This window comes from Taudactylus pleione, unplaced genomic scaffold (assembly GCF_031769625.1).
Source record: "Taudactylus pleione unplaced genomic scaffold, aTauple2 ptg000009l, whole genome shotgun sequence".
Classification (NCBI taxonomy): domain Eukaryota; kingdom Metazoa; phylum Chordata; class Amphibia; order Anura; family Myobatrachidae; genus Taudactylus; species Taudactylus pleione.
This window is the reverse complement of record NW_028284412.1, coordinates 14,270,574-14,292,303: the sequence shown is the minus strand read 5'-3', so window position 1 is coordinate 14,292,303 and position 21,730 is coordinate 14,270,574. Positions and strand designations below refer to the sequence as shown.

General features: G+C 40.8%; 1 protein-coding gene across 1 annotated transcript; it reads left to right on the top strand.

Moving 5' to 3' along the window:
* Nucleotides 1–243: 243 nt before the first annotated feature.
* Nucleotides 244–21,329, top strand: MEGF9 (multiple EGF like domains 9). The gene is made up of 2 exons (XM_088466822.1): nucleotides 244–790; nucleotides 18,855–21,329. Exons 1-2 carry the CDS (start codon nucleotides 421–423, stop codon nucleotides 19,301–19,303), a joined length of 819 nt encoding a protein of 272 aa, XP_088322948.1. The 5' UTR covers nucleotides 244–420; the 3' UTR covers nucleotides 19,304–21,329.
* The last annotated feature ends 401 nt before the right edge of the window (nucleotides 21,330–21,730 follow it).

Genomic DNA, 21,730 nt, shown 5'->3' with positions numbered 1-21,730 from the left:
TTCTGTGACACTATAAATTAGGTGGTTTTAGCTATATCACTATAAATAATTTTATATCCTATAGCTCATGTGATCTCCGTATCCAGGTGACCTGCCCGCGGTGACAGTGTCATAGTGATACTGGCACTACCCTTCTGCTGCCGAGACTCTATACACCAGCCTGCTGTCTGTGTCTCTGGCATTTACGTCACTGCTTTAGAGCCAGTCAGCGATTGGCTAATCTCCATGAACGGGTGGGAAATCTCACACTGTCATTGGATGCAACTACTGCCAGTTACACGCAGGTGTTACCGTGCCGCCGCATTATCGGGCACTGATGTGCCTCGGATGCCCTCCCTGTCGCTGTCGGTCTGGGTGATGTTCTGGGAGAAGTCGCTGCGGTTTAGGCGAGGCCCAGACCCCTGAGCAGGAAAATGGGAGATGGCTGTACGGGTAGGGATTGCGTTATTCGTGGCTGCCTGTGTGCTAGTACGTAGCTGCCGGAGCAACGAGTCTAATGAGACGACAATTTATCAGGAACCTCTCAATTCGACAGCAATCGCTACGACGCCGATCAAAACCTCCGGGACAGAGACGACCGGAGCGGCGAGTTCACCGGGAACGGAGCAGACACCATTAGGAAACGCGACTGGCCTGTGGATAACGGAGGATCCAGGGTCAGCACCTAATCACAGGGAACTCGTTTCCCCAACCACAGCAGCCCAGGAAACCGCGGCCCCACTTACACAGATACCCACATTCTCCGTCACCAAAGAACCGACTGTGCAGCCTACGATTAGCACGCCTATAGGTGAGTGCGGCTTTTAGGTCTGTAACCTTCAGCATCTTCCGCATACACGTTATTATAATGTAACTCTCATATGAATGAACGTTTGCTGGCTGCTCGGCATCCTGTTTCTTTCCACAGAAGCCTGTGTCTGCCTTATTAGTCCCTGTGCTTAGCGAGTCTCTCAAAGGTCTTATTTGTGCTCCGGGAAAATGGCTGCCGCTTGTGGACTGGTACTGTAGCTTTGGTGCTTGCTCTTATCATTAGAATGTCTTTGTTCCGGTGACGTCACAATGCATCTAGTGTATGGTTGATGTAGTGAAGCAGGCCTGGGTTATACAGTATAAAGAAATGTGTAGCACTAGTGTTCCCCAATACAGATGACAGGAGAACTCTGGAAGGGGGAAATTGTTTTGTCGGCGTCCAAATGTAATGGGCGCCTAGACTGAAAATTAAGACAGCAGACAATTTGTAATGAATTCTTCACTTTTATGGGGGCGATTCAATTGTATTCCCCGGCGGCTCTGACTAATGAGAGGCCGATGTTGCTCCTTTCGGTCGTTTCTGCGTGTCCCCTCCTGAGGTGGTTAGCAGAAATGTGCGATAAGTTGGGAACCTGTTGTGCCGAAAGCAGTAGTTTAGATGGGTTTAGCCTCTTAGCACGGCTAAACCTGATGCTTCTCGGCGCATACATGTGTCACTCGCCCACTATGGGCCCCGGACCAATTGAATTGCTCTACGAATACAATTGTTTTTTGGGTGCCCCACGGGCAGTATTCAATTGTTTTGCTGATGGACACGAGTGTTGCTGTTGACAAATACTTGTCTCGCCCAAATGCACCAGGTTTGAGCCACATAAAACGTCTAAAACCGTGCAAACTACTTACTATTGTGCAAGCAAAAATAATGGGAACCCGCCGCAACTATGCCCTGCGGCACAAACAATTGAATAGGTCCTGTCACTTTATATAGGAGCTGAGGCTGCACAAAACAATTGAATTCCCCCCTATAATGTTATCTTGCTTTGCATTTTAATATATACAATATTTATTACAGGTTTGTTTATATTATGCTGACAGTGATCATGTCGACATTCATAATGTTGACATGCTCATCATGACAACAATGATATAAATAATGTTGACAATCTATTTGTAATCTAATCCTAGTGTTGACATTTTCACCGTTGACATTTTCACCATGTCGTCATTTCCCCAAATGTCAATGTGTGATGTCGACATTTTAACCACGTCGACGTAATGTCAACAATACAAATGTTGACATAGTGATTGTCAACTAGGTGACTGCATATAGTTTATTACATTATTAATCAGCACTGATTGCACAGCCCAAAGAAAATGTTTAGTTGCCAAGGATATTTGAGGAAATTTAGGGTATTATTGGGTTGCTAAATTCAAAAATGAAAGTAGATTTTTTAAATTGGTTCTTGAGATGGAATATCCTCAAATAATAGGAAACGTTGTCATAACGTGTACATTTTGGCATATATATCGGAACATTCTAAGAGGTGAGACGCAAATATTCTATGCTGTTTTTCTTGTTTCTCATTAATGTATTTTAACAAATTAGAGCCAATCTAGCAAAACCGATAACAGAATAACAAATTAGTGATCCATAAGTGCTGTTAGTAACTGGGATACTCTAGGGCACAGGTTCTCAAACTCGGTCCTCAGGACCTCCCAAACAGTACATGTTTTGCAGGTCTCCTCATAGAATCAGTGAAATAATTAGCTCCACCTGTGAATCTTTTAAAATGTGTCAGTGAGTAATGAATACACCTGTGCCCCTGCTGGGTGACCTGGAAAACGTGACCTGTGTGGGGTCCTGAGGACCGAGTTTGAGAACCACTGCTCTAGGGTCATTCCGCATCAAACACACTGATTTTACCTCACTAGCTCAGATTTTGTTCAAATTTGGTATATGGATAGTATATATGTAATCTTAAGAAAAATACAAAATATTATTTAAATATATAATGCAATTTCCAAAATATGTAAAGTTCTCAAGAACCTGTCAAAAACGCACAACCATCATATTTTCAAATTGCCATAGCAGCTCTCCTAATTAAGCTAGAGAGGTGGGAGTGATGTAATTTTACTGTGTTTTTTATACAACACAATAGGCTTTGTGAGGAAAAACTTTTTCCAAATCAAACTGAAACTTTTGATCATGATTATCTCAAAAAGTGCATTGACAAAAAAGTAAAAAAAAAAATTCTGCAAATAGTCTATACTAATGTTAAATGTTTGTCAAAATGTAAAAGTGGGAGGATAATGGGTTCATAGTTAAAAATTATTTTTAAGCAAGGCAGTTTATTCAAAAAAGCTGGGTGTATTACAAGTAGTAATAGGTAATAATAGATTTGATGACTTCATTAGTTTAATTATATAAATCAAGTTGATTAGAAATACTTGACATTGTATTAGTCAGTCAACAACGACTGAACGATAACGATATCGTTATCGTTCAGTCGTCCACTTTATCGCCCAGTGTGTACGCCCAATAAGAAAAGGTTCAGGCGATGGACAATGTCGTAAACGACCAGCGGGAGTGCGCATCGCTGGTCGTTTCCGACATAAAAGTGCACGATTTGTGCACGATTACTGAGCGATTGCACGATTACGATGTTGTAATCGTGCAGTCGCTCAGTAATATCGCCCAGTGTGTACCCACCATTAATTACTTTTTGACAATCTCTACATGTGAGAATATATAATATCTATATTATTTATTCTCACATGTAGATATTGACAAAAAGTAATTAAGATAATTTACATTTAATTCAAATATTGAGTGTTGAGCTAATTTTAGTTGTTCCATTATATAATTGGATTTAAAAGTAGGCCCTGATTTTTTTAAAACGTAGCGCCTACTCCTGTTTAATATAATTTTTAACTGTAAACCCATTATCCTCCCACTTTTAAATTTTGAAAAACATTTAACATTAGTATAGACTATTTCCAGAAATTGTTTGAACTTTTTTGTCGACGCACTTTTTGAGATAATCATGATCAAAAATTTCAGTTTGAATTTGGAAAAAGTGTTTCCTCACAAAGCCTATTTTATTGTATATCACATACAGTGCATCCGGAAAGTATTCACAGCGGTTCACTTTTTCCACATTTTGTTGTGTTACAGCCATATTCCAAAATTAAAAAAAATCATTTTTGTCCTCACAATTCTACACACAATACCCCATAATGACAATGTGTAAAAAGTTTTTTTGAGATTTTTACAAATTTAATAAAAATAAAAAAAAATAAGAAATCACATGTACATAAGTATTCACAGCCTTTGCTCAATACTTTGTTGATGCACCTTTGGCAGCAATTACAGCCTCGAGTCTTTTAGAATATGATGCCACAAGCTTGGCACACCTATCTTCGGGCATTTTTGCCTATTCCTCTTTGCAGCACCTCTCAAGCTCCATCAGGTTGGATGGGAAGCGTCGGTGCACACAGTAGGGATGACCATCAATAATTTACAAACATCGATAGTTTACTACCGATGGTTGATGGGTTTGCCATTGATGGCAGAGAGCCAATTGTTTTCTTGCATTGATGGCAAAGTGGAACGCAGTGTTTTTTTTGTACTCATTATACAAAACTAAGCCCCACCCCCTTGCTGTCTCGTAAGCCCCGCCACCTAAGCCCCACCTCCTGTATCTTTTTATTAGCCCGTGGCTTGCCAGACACCCGGCAGCGATCGAGTGGTGCAAACCACTGATGGTTTACCATAGATTGTTATTGTACCATCGATGGTTATCACCGATTGTGCCATCAATGGTGACCATTGATGGAAACCCACCGATGGCTGTCTCTAGAACACAGAGAGACACACTACAAGACAAGTCTGAACTTGCCAGTTGCACGGTTAGTGCAAGAAGGGTTCAACTGCCGTAGTTAATAATTTTATTTACTCCTGTTCCCAAAGGCTTCCCAAAATGAAACTTATACCGAAGAGAGATTGTATTTAAGTGTATAACTTACTTTATATACAAAAAAATGAAACATACAATTTTTTAGCTATTAAAGGTCAAAAAATACATAATGTGACCTTGAAATGTAAAAGTCAATATTTAAATATAAAACTATTTTTTAATGAAAACTCTGGTCCCTTAGCTTCAAAACAAGACCAACATTAAAGTTCTACCACAATTAGAAGCAAAGTTATGATTCGTTTTAGTTGACCTTGCAAGCATAAATTTGACTTTTTTTTTTTTGTCATGTTTGCAATCCTGTAGCATGAACACTGTGTTTCACTGAGGGCTAAAATTTTACATATGAAAGTTACTTTATGTCATCTACCATCTAAAATCTGAGCTGGTGAGGTAAAATTTTAACAAAAACTGTGTGGTTCTGACGGAATGGCCCTCTAGATATTCTGTATCTATGTTGATAATATATAGGTTTGTTCCTCTATTCCTTCTCAAAAAGAAGAGGACAGAAGGCCACAGTGATACTTACACAATAATTTAATCACGTTGATCTCACTCTATGTTCACACATTAAATACTAGAATGTGCATCATACTGTTTTTCTTTTGGTGTTTCTGATTATTAAGTTGTAGTGCACCAATGTCATATTCTGAACGGCACCACAAAGTTACCCCAAAATCGCTCTAAGGTAATAGGCAATAAAATGAGTATTGATCAGTGTTGTCAAGCTGGCCACAGACATAGCGATGTGTCCACGATCCGACATTGTGCACGATTTCCCTTGAAAACTCCTCGGCAGCTCTGCACACGATTTGGTGTTTGCAGTGTCCAATCTTCAAACGATCTATCGTGCAGCCAGACATTTCTGCAGTGCATTTGTATCCCAGATTGGCAGATCTGCCCTACAGCACGGCAGATCTGAAGATGCGACGTGCGACCAACGGGGACGCACATCGCATCGTGAGTGGGGACTCACGATTTTCTCACGATTTGGCCATATTTTACACGATCTGTCGTTCCAATGTGTCGGAATCGGGCAGATCGGGTAAAATATCGCTATGTGTGTGGCCAGCATCAATCCCACCACTCTTCCACCTGTTGGTTCCCTCCATGCATGTCCACCTCCTCTATTCCTGATCAGAAGCTAACGCCTCCTCCTCCTTTTCTTCTTATCCAGCTCCCTTGCCTGACCCACTTACTCGTTTTCATGTCATACATGTAACTCAGCTTGGTAAGTTTCTGACAGTAGTAGAACAAGAAGCAGCCATTGTACACTAAGTGGAGTAGTGCGCTGGTTGCAGAAAGTTATATACATCTCATAAACTTGTATGGAGAACAATACAACACATATAAAAATGTTATATTAATTTATCAAATATAAACGAATACTTAAACAATGAATAGGAAGTGGAATTGGTCATAAATGTCAGCCAAGTTCCTACTATGGGCAGGCTGAGAGCTAGCTGTGCTTTGGTGTCAAAAGCTTCTGTGCACTCAACAAAACTTATTAATCCACAGTATAACAAAGAGACAAGTTAGTAATAGCTTTGCAATGCATATCCAGACTACCACACAGAGGTACAAGCCCCTAAACTGTGTTGATGTCCATCCACTTTAAGGACACTGATTTCCGGAAAGAAATGTTTCTTCCAAGACTGAAGGGATGGGCCTTTTTAGATTATATTTGTTTATGCAACAACCAAATAGAAAGTAGAAACATCTGACTGTGTGTGGAAGATGCTAAACTTAGAAACTATAGTTGGACACTGCTTTTTTGGCACGTCAGAACTTGCTGATCCTCATAAATAAGCTATGACATAATTTCACATTGTTCACAGCTACTTGTTAGAGGAAAATATTGTTCCCAGCTATTTCTTAATGGCTATTGATACTTTGTATAATTACCCTGCACTCATAATTGGAACTGTAGCTTGTGACATTAGAGACCTAAATCAACACATTGTGCAAGGTATGAGCATTTGGAAACTTGTTATAGACATGTCAGACCAATTAATTTTATTGAATTTAGGGAGATCTGGATCCTATTGCATTTATAAATGTAGATATATGCATGCTTTATACCAGCTTTATAGGAATTTTAAGCATATTGGAGAACAATGTAATTGTACTACTGATTAGAATTTAGTAATTGTGAGTATATATTAAGTGACTTGTAATATAATTATTTCATTGGGGCGATTCAATGTAGCGCCTGGTTTATAGCAGCTTAAATTGGAGAATGCCAATTAGCGCAACTAAAGCTGGGTGTTTAGTCTCGCTAACCGGTATTCTCCTACTAAAGTGTCGGCTGCGAGGCTGTCAAAGCCATGCTGAGCCGGAAAACAGCCTCGCGGCCCGAGCACTTTAGACAGATTGATGCTCGCACCTTCAGGAGGTTGCGAGAAGAAATCCTTTAGTTGGACTAACAGCGCACTGATTTGAATAGGTCCAGTATTAAGGCAGAGTTTCATGTGCATGATGGCATTTATGCTTTATTAGTATATTTTTATAGGTGTTTTGTTCTATATTTGCCAGCTTGTTCAATAATTGCACAAAAACTGAAGTGAACTCCCTATCGACCGTTCTGCCTGATGCTTCTGCCAACGTCCCTCCTGCAGCGGCGCCGCCTTTGTGGGCGTGCATAATGAAATATTGTGTAGCTGCTATGATACAGCTGCTGCCAAAAGCCAGCTTACAGCTCAGATACTGCTATAAGTTGCCGGCTCAGATGCTGCTGTAAGTCGGTGTCTGAGACCCGGCAGTTTAAAAGCTGCTACGAGCAGCGAAATAGATAAATGTTTAAAAAAAATGCTTTGTGATGCACTGCTCCTAAATTAGTAACCAGTCCTGGACCTCTGAGCCTGGGCTGGTATTGGAAAATAGGTGCGAAAAGTAGCGTGGGGTTCCCCCTATTTTACAATAACCAGCGCTGGGCTGAACCAGCCGGTGCAATAACGTTATGATGCACAGCTTGGGGTCCCCCTGCCATACCGTTAACCAGTTTCAAACTGATCAACCCAGGGTTGAAATCCCTTCGATAAGCATAGGGTCTTATAGGGACAATGGTATTTAAAGAGTTAGTAATATAAAAAAATGTTTACAGACGGACTACAAGTCCCAGCAAGCCTGCCCCAGCATGATGGCATTTGTGGAGCAAGTGCCATCATGCACCCATTAAGGGTGCTTGGTTTTAGGCAGGTGTAGAAAAAATGCTGCAAAGTAAGAATGATTTAAAAAATAGAAGTGTTAATAGTTTATTTTTTATCAGTTAACCAAAGTGAATGAACAGAAGAGAAATCTAAATCAAATCAATATGTGGTGTGACCACCCTTTGCCTTCAAAACAGCATCAATTCTTCAATTCTTCTAGGTACACTTGCACACAGTTTTTGAAGGAACTCGGAAGAGAGGTTGTTCCAAACATCTTGGAGAACTAACCTCAGATCTTCTGTGGATGTAGGCTTGCTTAAATCCTTCTCTCTCTTCATGTAATCCCAGACAGACTCGATAATGTTGAGATCAGGGCTCTGTGGGGGCCATATTATCAGTTCCAGGACTCCTTGTTCTTTACGCTGAAGGTAGTTCTTAAAGACATTGGCTGTATGTGTGGTGTCGTTGTCCTGCTGCAGAATAAATTTGGAGCCAATCAGACGCTTCCCTGATGGAATTGCATGATGGATAAGTATCTGCCTATATTTCTCAGCATTGAGGACACCATTAATATTGACCAAATCTGAAACTTAATTTGCTGAAATGCAGCCCCAAACTTGCAAGGAACCTCCACCATGCTTCACTGTTGACTGCAGATACTAATTATTGTACCGCTCTCCATTTCCAGCCCTTCGGCAAACAAACTGCCTACTGTTACAGCCAAATATTTAAAATTTTGACTCATTAGTCCAGAGCACCTGCTGTCATTTTTCTGCACCCCAGTTCTTATGTTTACGTGCATAGTTGAGTCGCTTGGCCTTGTTTCCACGTCGAAGGTATGGCTTTTTGGCCACAATTCTTCCATGAAGACCACTTCTGGTAGATGGGTGTACTTGGTACCCACTGATTTCTGCTAGTTCTGAGCTGAGGGCACTGCTGGACATCTTCCGATTTTGAAGGGAAGTAAGCATGATGTGTCATCTGATGCACTAAGTTTCCTTGGCCGACCACTGCATCTATGGTTCTCAGCGTTGCCAGTTTCTTTGTGCTTCTTCAAAAAAAAGCTTGAACAGTACATATTGAAACCCCAGTCTGCTTTGAAATCTTTGCCTGGGGAGACCTTGCTGATGCAGTATAACTACCTTGTGTCTTGCCATGGTGCTGTATATGACCTATGACGTGAAACGGTCTTCCACAACATCACCTTTGTTGCAGAGTTTGGCTGTTCCTCATCCAGTTTTGTTTCAACTTGCATATGAAAATTATGTTCATTATCACCTGTTTAGTATGATTGGTAAATCATACACCCGACGATAATCCTACAAAATTCCTGACTTTGTGCAAGTGTACCTGGAAGAATTGATGCTGTTTTGAAGGCAAAGGGTGGTCACACCAAATATTGATTTGATTTAGATCTCTCTTCTGTTCATTCACTTTGCATTTTGTTAATTGATAATAATATATTTTTTAACACTTCTGTTTTTTAAAGTATTCTTACTTTGCAGCATTTTTTCCACACCTGCCTAAAACTTTTGCACAGTATTGTGTGTGTGTGTGCATGTAGAACCGAGCCTGCACATCCCTAATATATATATATATATATATATATATATATATATATATACACACACACACACACACATACACACTAAAGCATGTGTTATTGTGGCAATAAGAAGCTTTATGGGTGATCTCAATCGTTTTAGGTGCCATAAGTAGTGGGCGTGCATCAGAGCAATTCAGGTTATTTGGATGCCCATTAATTATTGCTCTTGTCGTGCCAAAATAGACAGGGTATAGCGGCTAAACCCATCTACAGTCCTACAGTCCTGGTTAGGGCACCCAATCTATGGACTTTTTGCACATTTCTGCTCTAATCTTCAGGAGGGTGCGAGCAGAAATGCTGGCGGCTCTTACACCCGAATGAAGAAAGAATTAAATTGCTCTGTTGGGCACCCCTCACTGACTGATGCCAGTGCAAACAATTCAATTTCCCCCTATGAGCCTATATCTCAACTGAACGGCATGTATATTTGCATAGGTTCTAGTCGAAGCATCAATCAGTGTTGAATAATGTGAAGGTCACTGAACGGACAAACTGTGTAGAAAGGCAAATAGAAGGACAATTATTATAAATACGGAAGGGTTAGTAATATGTAACCAGAGCTCCAAAGGTATAATTTCACAAATGAAATAGTTGAAAAGTAATTTGCATGAGGCAAAGTAACACATTGGGGAAGATGCAGCCACTGAGCTCCATTAGGTAACCATTTGTTGTATTAATGCTGGGAGAGGGGATGATTGGAACTGGCAAGAATAACTCCTGTGTGATCATCCTAAGGTGCTGCCATATGCTGGCTTGTTCCTGTTGGTGTTTGGTGTTGCAGCCTAAATGCTTGTATTGTATTTTTCCAGCCAGTATTCTTTATTAAAACTGATGACATTAATCTTATATATTTTTAACAGTTTCTATTTGAAACAACATCTTTATTTTTTTATCAACGCTTACATCCTCTCTATTGACACCACTGGTTTGTCTTTCTTTAAATGTACTAGGGTGGGGCTGTGCTGGTTGAAGAAGGCCTGTATACTCTGTGTAGCATGATTTGGGGGAAATTCAATTTAGCAGGAGTTGAATAGCGCCGGGAAGAAGCTCCCGGATCTATTCAATTCACTGCAGTGTTTACTCAGACGGGTAGTAGTTACGTCGGAGAATGCAGGTTCTCGTGAATTAACCTGGGCGTTTTCCGATTAAAGTACTGGCTGTGAGGCTGTTAGCTCTGCGCTAAGCCGGAAAACAACCTCTCGGCCGGCTAAATAGCGCACTGAATTGAATAGCTCCGGGAGCTCCCTCCCAACACTATTTAAGATGCCCAGAATTTAATTTCCTTTTTTATTTGTTGAAGAGCACTCGCATGAAGCCTTGCCTACAGTTTTACAGGATACATTTGAGAGACTGATGGCGGGGGAAGTGGAAGACAATTCTTTTTGCCTTCAATCTTAGGCACAAACCTATCACTGCATATTAACCTAATGATCTTGTCCCTACCGTGAATCATAGTGGCGGGGGCATAATGCCATGTTGCTCTGATTTTAGTGATTGAAAAAATTACAAAATAAAGAGTACATTTGATTAAGTTAAGGGGCCTATCCACTAGGCGAACTGAAAGACTGAACGACTAGAGTTCAGACCTTCAGGTCGCCGAGGTGCGATGCCCGCACGGAACGGCGTTCACTGAACGTCATTCAGTGCAGGAGTCTGACCTCCTATCTCTGAACATGCCGAACCTGACGAGCGTCGTCAGGTTGACTGGCATGTTCCGTACATAGTTGGGGTCGGCAAGGACCCAGCGTGCACACGCATTGCTGGTCCCTGCCGGCTAGCCATTACACGACTTTGTGAACAATGCGACCTGGTTTTGGTCGCATCGTTCTAAAAGTCGTGTAATGGATAGGCCCCTTTAGAAATAGATTTTGAAGTAATGCTGCAGTATGCAAGTAACCAAGCACTTGGACATTATATCCCAGCAGTACAATGACTCATAGCATACAGGAGTGGCTTAAATACCAAAAAAATCTATGTCCTGGAGTGGTTTGCTCAGTCAAAGTCCAGACCCCAGTCTTATCTAGAATTTGTGAAATGGCTTAGAAATTTCAGTTCACTAGCACTATGCATCCAACGTGATTGAATTCCAGTACTATGCAAAAGAAAAATAATTTGCAGTATCTGAAAATGTTAGATATTTTCCGAAATAGGCTCATAGCTGTAAATAATGACAGATATGTGCATCTACAAAGTATTACAGTAAGGGAGGTGAATACTTCTTATATTTACTAAGCTGATGCTTTTCACAGACGCTGCTTGTCGGTGATCCAGGCTGCAGGATTAAAAGGACAATAATATTAAATGCAAAACAATCCTGATTTTACATCTAATATTATTTCCCTTTTAAATCCTGCGGCTAGAACTGCTGCTTTGTAAATCTAACCGTTAAAAGTTTGTTTTCTTTGTATTTGATATTGGAGAGCATTTTGTGGTAATGATTTCAGAATTTTGATCCTATGATGTAAGAATAGAAAATCTGAAAATGCCTTTTTACAGTCACTGATGACGATACTTTTTACAGGGTCTGATGTAGTATTTAATGCAATATACATCAGAAAATATAGGCATAAATAGCTTCCATTGAAAATAAGCAATTTGCACAATATGCAGAGCCATATGTATCTTGAGATGCCTATGGCTGCATAATATGTAAAAAAACCAAAATAATTTGTCATAAATTGCACTAAAGGTTAGTTGCGTGTTTCAACGGCCTCAGAAAGTGCTATAAATTAGTGGACAAGTGTTTTTGGGGTGGTGTCTTTATTTCTAATAAAAGGACTTGCTGAATTTGTAGTTAACAACATCAACATTAATCTAATTTTTTAACCCACACCCAGGGGTGTGGTGGGTTATCAGCTGGCTTGTCCTGGGTGGGGACTACATTTTTTGCTGGCCCCATCCGTCTAGAGAATGCAGAAATGTGCTGAGTAGCCCCGGGGCAGGTTAATACTATGGAAGGGGGACGTCACACTGTGGGTTGTCCTTCTATAGTGCCACCAGCCCTGGATGACATTAGTGTATGTTTTAGGGGGAACACACGCTTTTTGTCCCCTCAGTTTTGCTAGTACCGGCCTGGGCTGGCAGCACGACCGCTGCTATTACTTGTGTAACAGCCAATATAAAATATGTGCTGATGATCATCTTCATCTTGCACAAGGGTAAAGAAGGTGCAACAGGAATGCCTCAGAGGCATGTATACACTTGTTTCCAAACCTACATACTATGTAAGGAGCATGCATATGGACTATGCAAGCTGCTCCTTCCGTTCTGTGTTCCACCTCTACGTGTAGATAGGTTCTATTGGCAGATATTGAGAATGCTCCTTATTTCTGTGCGTACACATTACAGAAAACCACATTCTGTGCTTCCATTTGGTCTTGTGCCCAACTCTGAGTTGCATAGCTTGAAACTGTGTAGTGATGAAAGGTAAATCTAAATATAAACCACATGACTTATACAGAAAACTTGCTAGCAGATCAAAGTCCATTAAAAAAATGCATTGTTTCAATACCTTCTAGATGTACGTCAGCGAGCATAAGTGACGTGATTGCTGTGCTCACTCCACCTTCTCTTGCAGGGTATGTTGCATATACAGTAACTCCCAATTTCAATTATTCATTGCACAGTTATTGCTCTCTCCCTGTCACAATACTGCCTCATCAGAGAGGACCAAATAGGGTAACAAGGCTGAGCCACATATTCTTCCTATTATTGTTCTGCTTTCTGGAGTGGAAGGATGATTAATCACAATTTCACCACTTACATTACGCATTATTTCGGTGAGAGCTTTCTTTAACAGTGACTCTGCATACTTTATACTACATATGCCTACTTGTTTTGGCCAGGTAGCCCCCCCACTGTCCCCCTTGGTTAGGCCCATCTCTTACCCTCCTTGGTTCTTCCTGCTGACCACCTGACTTTCAGTTCTCTCTGAACACTGGAAATCCTACAGAAAGCTCTAGTGTTAATATATTTTGAAGGAAATTGTATTTCTCTCCCCATTCTTTCATTAATTCTTTTGACTTATGAAAGATACAAAAATCTTAATATCAACTTAAGTCCATTAAAAAAAAAATGAACATAATTTGTAACCCTTCTGTCTGACCTTTATTTGTATTTGTTTGCTTAATAAATTTGACTGTTGATAAATTAACTGGATCGAATACGTTTATAAACATGGCTCCGTCAGGACTAGGATACTTAGGCCCGTATCCAATTAGATGTACTTTCCGCCGCATTCGCCTGTTTGAGACGCGAATTCGCAGCATGCACGTCCCCGCGATTCATCGTATTCAATTGCAGAACAGGCGAATGCATAACAGGCGGAAAGTACTGAATAGATTGGGGAAATCAGTCTGTACCCCAAAATAAGACGCACGGACACTGGAAATCATTACAGAAGTGTACTATTAGCCCTAATAAAAGTACTTTGTGTCCTTAATTTGTGTTAAACCTTTCTAGACACATGGTGAAAAATGATATAAAACAGTATTTTTTGGGGAAAATAAATAGTGCAGTCAAATTTGGGGTACTAGAAAATGGGTGCTAGCATATATTTGTTTCTAAAGTGCACTTTCTCCTTCATCCACTAGGGGACACTGGAGCATATACAGTGGGGTATAGATGGGTGTGAGAGTGGAGCCTGGCACTTTAAATATTTCAGAAGTATAGTTGGCTCCTCCCCTGATTTCGGTTTAGATTATGTGCCCGAGAGGAGCGGGTGCACAGAGGGCTCCAGCCCTTTTTACTTTTAGTTTATTTTAGCTTTCTTTCTATTTATTCTATTCTACAGGCAGCCTGTATGACCACAGTCTGCCTGCAACGTTGGAAGCCACCAGACTCTGAGGACCCGCCACAGTGCACAAGCTCGTGTCCAGGTCCCGGGCCACACCACTGGCCACTATCAGAGTGGAGACCCGCCACAGCGCACTCGCTCGTGTCCGGGTCTCCGTTACCACCCACGCATCGGCGGCAGAACTAGTAACTATGCCCCAACTCCCTTATTAGCAAACGGGGTGGGTGATATAGTGTGGGGGTCCCAGGGAATTCCCTGCACCTGTGGGCTTGTTAGGTAATATGAGCATTTGTTTAACAGCATGTAGACCCGGGATCTAATCCTGTGTGTCTACAGTGCTCAATTTATTAATTGACACTGCTGCGGGCCCAGTACATTAGTACCAGCTGTACAGTTGGGGAATTACACATAGTTACGACCAGCATAGTCCCCGGACTTCCGGCTTATCGTGTGGACCGGGAGTGACATTCCCACCCGACAGTGAGTGGGGGAGGTCAGCTGAATGGTGTTCTGGTGGATGCGCTGACTAGTAAGTATGGAGATGCTTTTCTGCCCAGACTCTGCCTCTTATTGTCTGCGGCAGACAGCTCTTGCCCCAGACCCACCAGACATAGCCATATGGCGTCAATTTAGTGTGTTAGTTGTACACCTTGCCGGCAAAGGGACTAACGGCCGCGGCCAGCAGGAACATGGGGGGGGGGGGGGGGGGGCTTACATCAGCGCGGCAAAATGACAGCCGTCCTCGCGCGGTACATGAGCTTCCCTTCTGTCAGCGGTCTCGGGAGGATGCTTCCTCCCCCTGACTGAGGCGGTAATACTAATGCCAGCAATACATTGCAGTCCTTAGTGGGAATGTGTGTATATGTATGTGGACTGCCTAGAGCCGTTAACCCTCTTTGCCTGCGCACAACTCTGCATTCTAAAGCATGAAATACTCTTTGTAGCTACAGCCTCCTATACAGAGAGTATAGTTATATGTACTATTTTTTCAGACAGGGCTTAGTTCTCAGAGCTACAAGCAGCTACTTAGCTCTGAGTCTGCAATTCTCCATACATCCCGCTGGGACTCATGCTCCTTTCAGTAAGCCTTCGTATTCTGAAGGCTTCTTATGCGTGTGTGTAAAAAAATAAAATTAAATAAAAAAAAATATATATATAATATAATATTTCTCATGGGGACAAATGTTCCTAATCCTTGTGGTGTTTGTATGTTCTCCCGGGGGTGGTATGAGTTTCTTGTAATCTCATAACTCGCTGTATTATTTTACTCATATGCTAGGCGGTCTTTCACCAGGGCTCAGGTGATTCTTGGTTGGCTTTATTATTTTACTCATATGCTATGTGGTCTTTCACCAGGGCTCAGGTGTTCCCGGGTTGGTGCCTTTCAGACATAGGCGAGACCCAGGTAGTTTGTCCGAGCCCCAACAAAAACCCAGTAATCTTGCTATGTCAGAAAGTTTTAGTGTGGAGTTGGCGAAATTGCTGATAAATGTAGGTTTATGTAGCCTGGACTATTGTAATGGGAGAGCAAAAATGACTGCTGAAAGACATGTTTTATTCTGTGCTTATAGTGTTCACTCTAGCTTCGGCGGCAAGCAGGGCGCCGGAGCTAGAGAGGGCACTTCCGCGAGTGCCTAAGGTGCACATCCGCATAGGGCCGTGGTCATTGAAAAGGGGCGTGTCTATAAGACGCGTCCCCTTTTCGTCACTCTTGGGGCGTGTCTGGCACTTACGGACAAGCCGGGCAACCCCCAAGCGCTGCTGACAGGTAGAATAGATGCCGGGCGTATGCGCCCACCTTCTATTCACCCGCGAGCTGACCGGGTCACCGCACATTTTCCAACTCGCGGGACACTGTGACCCGTGGGTGAAGACGGCACCCACAGGCTGTCTTAGCAGGGCGGTGAGGGCAGGGCGCTTATTGCCCTCCAGAAGGAGGGCAGGGCGCAGTGCCCCGCTAAAATAGCCTAGTGGGAACGCTATGCTTATATGAATGTATCAGGCATTAAGTGGTCATGCACAAGGTGGTACAAAAGACTTAAAATTAGACACGTCCTATATCTCCAAGGCGTTGTCTTTTACTGTCCACACATGCGCTAGTTTGTTAAAGCATTCTTATCCGTATTTAACCAATAGTGTAGTTGGAAACAGAGTTATACCCATATTTGTGAGTGGTGTTTGGAGCCTGATGGCAGGCTGGTAGAAGAGTTCAAGACAAAGCAAATTCATCAGCCTTTCTCTCGATGCTGACCTGCAGACAGTGCGAGATTCCAGCTGCACAGATGTTGGAGGGGGCTCCTGGAAATGAACCATTTATATTCTAAGCAGTGGCGCTAACCAGCAAGTTAAGTGATATTTAATAATATACTTTGTAATAAATATATCTTTTTAACTGAGATTTGTTTGGCTTGATTTCTTTGTATCCAAGAATCTAATCTTGTTCCACCGAGAACACTACAAAGTGAGAAAGCATTAGATATTATTGGGGTTGGGCTGCCATTGATTCACAACAAAAAAAAATCTTGCAAACAAAAAACCAGGTGCAAATATAGAAAACTACACACACAGAAAATTCCCCTCTATATCCAGACACATGCTGAGAAATTCCCAGAGAAAATCCTTGTGTACGTATGGAGCAGCAGTTTCTATAAATAAAGAGAAAAAGAAGCTGCGCAGCACGCTGAGGGGGATGAGAGGAGGGGACGGGGGTGCTGTGAGCCCCTCAGCCAGGGGCAAATCAAAGGGGGACCATGAATACTCATAGGTCCATTAAGATGGATCCATGTGTTTTCGCAACCGGAAAAAAATGTGGGTAATAGAACTGGAACCAATTGAATTGGGTGTTAACAAAAGAACACCCCTTTTTCACACCCGAAAAACCAAAATATTGAGTCTAGTTGAATTCCCCCCTAGGTATTGCCTGTGTAATAAAGTGGGTACAAGAACACTGGCCATTATTTATGTGAGGAACAAGTGAATGAAAGCCGTCCTCCTGAATACCTTGGTGCTCACATTGATTTTTGGGCGATTTTAAATAACTTTTATATGAATGCATCAGAATATTATGTCTATTATGGGTGAAATAAAAAACTAAGCTGTCAATTCTGAAAGATCTCAGTAGTTGATGTAGAGATTCCCTTTTGCTGATGTTATGTAAGGCATTTACTGTAAACAAGGTAGGACACAGTGTGAGATGGTGGCGAATGCAAACTCCTGTAACGGCACAGACTAGGGGGTAAAGTTACTAAAGTGAGAGTTTTTAGAAGTGAAAGTTTTAAACGTGATGTTGCCCATAGCAACCAATCAGATTCTACTTAACATTTAACTAGCACCTCCTAGAAGATAATAGCTAGAATCTGATTGGTTGCTATTGGCAAGATCACTTTTAAAACTCACTTCTAAAAAGTCTCACTTTAGTAAATTTACACCTAGTAATGTGAGAGTCCCATCAAACTGGTATGGGAAGTCCACTATATGAAAGGAAGTTCATGCATTCCATTTGTTGCTTGATACATTATATATAACTGAATTATTTCATTGCACGTTATTTACTAACCATACAAATCCACTGACGCAGAGTGTTAACCTCATTGACTAACTAGCACCTATGTCAAGTAAAATGAATTGCTATATTATTTTATATTTAAACATTGCTAGTAAATAACACTCTTATTTTAAATAAGGAAGAGCCCGATACAGTTCAATTAACCTAACTGCTTAATACTGTAGCATTCAGTTCATATAGTATACCGTCTAAAGGCAGCCTAGTAATATCACAAGTGAGGTTGCCTCTTTTGCATTCTGTGGTAGGAGCCTTCATATTTTGTGTTATTTCCATTGCTACCACAATGCTTATTATAGTTATCCGAAAAAGGTAATGACTTATTATGTCTGCTTAAACAACTAAAACAAATTTCCGGTTGCTTTAATTTACGTGTCATTCAGTCTTTGATTTATCTTGGAGAAATTAGACCTGATGTGTAGTGAATGTGTGATGCACTGTTCTTGTGTACACACTTCTCTGTATATTTCTTGATGGGTTTTTTTCTTCACCAAGAAACTATTTGAGCCTTGAAAAATCTGTCTGTTATTTTCTGTATTAGCCCTTGGTATGTGTTTACTGTTTCTATTTCTGTTTTATGAGATAATACAGATTATGCTTCTTTAAATGTTGTGTTTTTTCCAGTATGCGCCCTATGTGCTAGTTGCAATGCTCAAGAGAGTAGGCAGAGGAAATGAATGTGGTGCATTTAATTCTACTACTTCTGTGCTTGATTGCATTAGTAATATTTGCAGATGGACGCTCATCTGTAATGTTATTCTTCTCAGTGTAAAAACATATAGGGCCAATTCAATTACATGTGAGCTGCTATCAACAGCTCAGGTTATTGCAGGCTGATTCTGTCGCACCTCCAAAATCTGCTTTTTGAGACGTAACGCACGAAGCCTGGTGTCTTCCGTGGCTAACTGTGGCAGCCCCATAGTGATTTGAGTCAATAGATTCTATTAACCTGTTTATAATTAATATGTTATGTCCTTCAACTGACATTGTAATTTTTTTTTTTAATTTATAATTTCAGACAGTTCTGCAACTGCTACTTTGGATGAAAATGTCACAAGTACAACGGCTACAGTTACAACGGTGGAAATTCTTCTCTCAAGTAAAAGTATAATATCTACAACATTGCAGACATTTTATATAACCAGCTCCTCTGATAATAGTACATCTTCCGTAGCGGATATGTCTTGGACTCAATTCAATATCATCATCCTGGCTGTCATTATAATTGTAGTGGTGCTCTTAATGGGATTTGTGGGAGCTGTGTACATGTATAGGGGATATCAAAGTCGGAAACTTAATGCTCCATTTTGGACCATTGAACTGAAAGAGGACAACATCAGTTTCAGCAGTTACCATGATAGCATTCCCAATGCTGATGTCTCTGGACTTCTGGAAGACAATGGAAATGAAATCGCCCCGAATGGCCAGCTGGCACTTTCTGCTCCTATACACAGCTACAAGGCCTGAAAGAGAAACTTTTATACCTAGTATCACTAGGATGATGAAACTTTGACTGAAGAACTGTATATACTGAGCAACAAATGGAATTTGTTGTTCAATATTTAAAATGGCATTTTGCATAAAATTTTGGTTTTCTGTTTGTTTTTATAAAACTGGCTCGCTTTTCACTTACAAAAGGAAACAACTGAGCTTGAAGCAGAAAGTGTTTTTTATTTTTTAGGGTTATTTAAGGGAACCTACGAGTGTTTTACTGCATCATATGTTCTATTTGCCCTTTATTTTCTCTCCTACTAAATTATGTCTTCTACATTTTTATTATTGGCTTTTAAAAAACAATAATTAAAATATCTGCAAAGGTATATAACAAATATATAAACCATTTTATTAGTAAATGTATTTTATGTTCTAAAGTACATGATATTAATAATTTACGTTCTGGTCTCCCATCCCGTAATGTAATCTTATTACAGTATTTTAGAGGAAGATATATTTCCTTGTATTCTGTTGGTCCAATAATTCCTAATTTGTGGCCTCAATATGCAGTAATTTTCTGATAGATGAGATTCATTGGCTAAATTAATGGTTCCCAACCTTTTTTGGTGCTCTGATACATTCCAACATAAATGCCATTTGATTAATTCGAGACCCCGGTTTTAGAATACTTTAATAATTTAAACCAGAGTCCTGAAAATAAAGATACAAATTGGATGTACACTTTGGCATTCAAATACAGTTCATAGATCATTGCTATGACATATTCTCAACATATTTATATAGCTTGTGTCCTTTACCACTAAAGTCTCGTGACACGTCCAGCTTCGCGAAATAACACCTAAATGGTTTTGAGCTCCCCTTCGCGCCCAACGGAGCTATTCAATTTTTGTCCTTGTCGGGCGCGATCACCTGCCTGCCCCATTATTTCAGGGGGGTGCGACCTGAAATGCGTGAAGTGTGACCCATTTGGGCGCCTAAACGGTACTTTTTGCAATTGCGCCCAGCACTTTGGTCGGGTGTAGCTGTTTTACGCGGCTAAACCTGACCTCTATGGGTGCGATCACTGCGATAATCGGCATCAATTGAATAGCGTCCAGTGATCTCCCGTCACTTTAGACTGGCAGGCTAAAACAATTGTATACTGCCCTGGATTATAGAAAAGATGACATGTCTAATTAAAGCAAACTACCACTTTGCATCCTCTTTATATCCTTCTCTGTAACTCAAGTTTACAATGATCTGTTACAACATAAAAGTGTTTAAAATGTAATAGTCTTTGGGAAGTCCCTGTACATTTACTGCTTTGGTCCCTCTACAGTATGAACATTGGAGTTTGGTATTTACTGTAATTGTTTCAGCAAATATAAGCTGCCCAACTTTGATCTAAAGAATCAAGTTTTCACCTCTGACCGGTGACAGTTTAATATTCTCCATTCACTGAAATAGATGAGTGATACATTTTTGTCCACAGCTAAATGTGAGTACTAATTATGGAGTAACTATTTTTTCAACATTTGCAATATCTCCTTAAAATGACTGTAACAGATTTGTGTTACTTATTGGGCGTCCAGACTCCGGGTCCTTGTGCTGTAAAGCCGGCCTAGATCACGGTGCTCCCACTGCCGTTATTTATGGTTGGGAGGAAGTTTATTTATTGATGTGCAGGGTTTTTGTTCTCTTCAAACATAGCACATTTAATTTATGTTTTCTTCAACTTCAGTCTTATATTTGTACAGAAATGTTTCAGTAACCTGGGTCTCTTAGGTAGTCGCTGACCATCTTGAGGTGGACAGCACATCTCATTTTGTTCAACAAAGACAACAGATGTTACTTCATTGTGTTCAATAAAGGGGTGGAAAAGCAAAATGTGTGTTATTTAACAAATAAAAAAAATGGTATGGGTGGCTGTAATGTACGTATGTCTAGGTTGTTGAATCATATTCAGTGTTGAAGGTTTGAGCCCCAATGCTCTCCGTAAAATAGTCCACATTATGTATAGCACCGTATTATTTTACATTTCCGGAATATTAAATTCTGTCACCCCAAAACCAAGCAATGTTGTTTCGATTATGACAAAATGTATTCTACATATAGAATGAAATTCAAGAAATTAGTAAATTCACTGACAGCCTGATTGTGAGTTGGGAGTAAAGCAAAAAATAGCAAGTGACTTTGTACATGCAGGGGGTGGAAAATGTGCAGAGATTTAAATTTGGAGATGTGTGTGCAAACTCAAATCTAAATTGTAGTGTAAGGGGGCGATTCAATTATTTGCGCCTGCGGCTGTTACTAATGGGCGCCTGACAAAGCAATTCAATTGTTGCTTCTATCGGGCACACAGATTTCTGCTCGCATCCTCCTGATCTGGCGAACAGAAGTCAGCAAAAAGTCCTGGTTTTGGGTGCCCAAACTTCTGTTTGGGTGTGCTTACCAGGACTT

Bases quoted from the DNA above. Each gene is read 5' to 3' on its own strand.
- MEGF9 (XM_088466822.1), top strand. From the start codon at position 421: ATGGCTGTACGGGTAGGGATTGCGTTATTCGTGGCTGCCTGTGTGCTA. The intron at 791-18,854 runs GTGAGTGCGGCT...TTATAATTTCAG, and splicing joins TACGATTAGCACGCCTATAG to ACAGTTCTGCAACTGCTACT.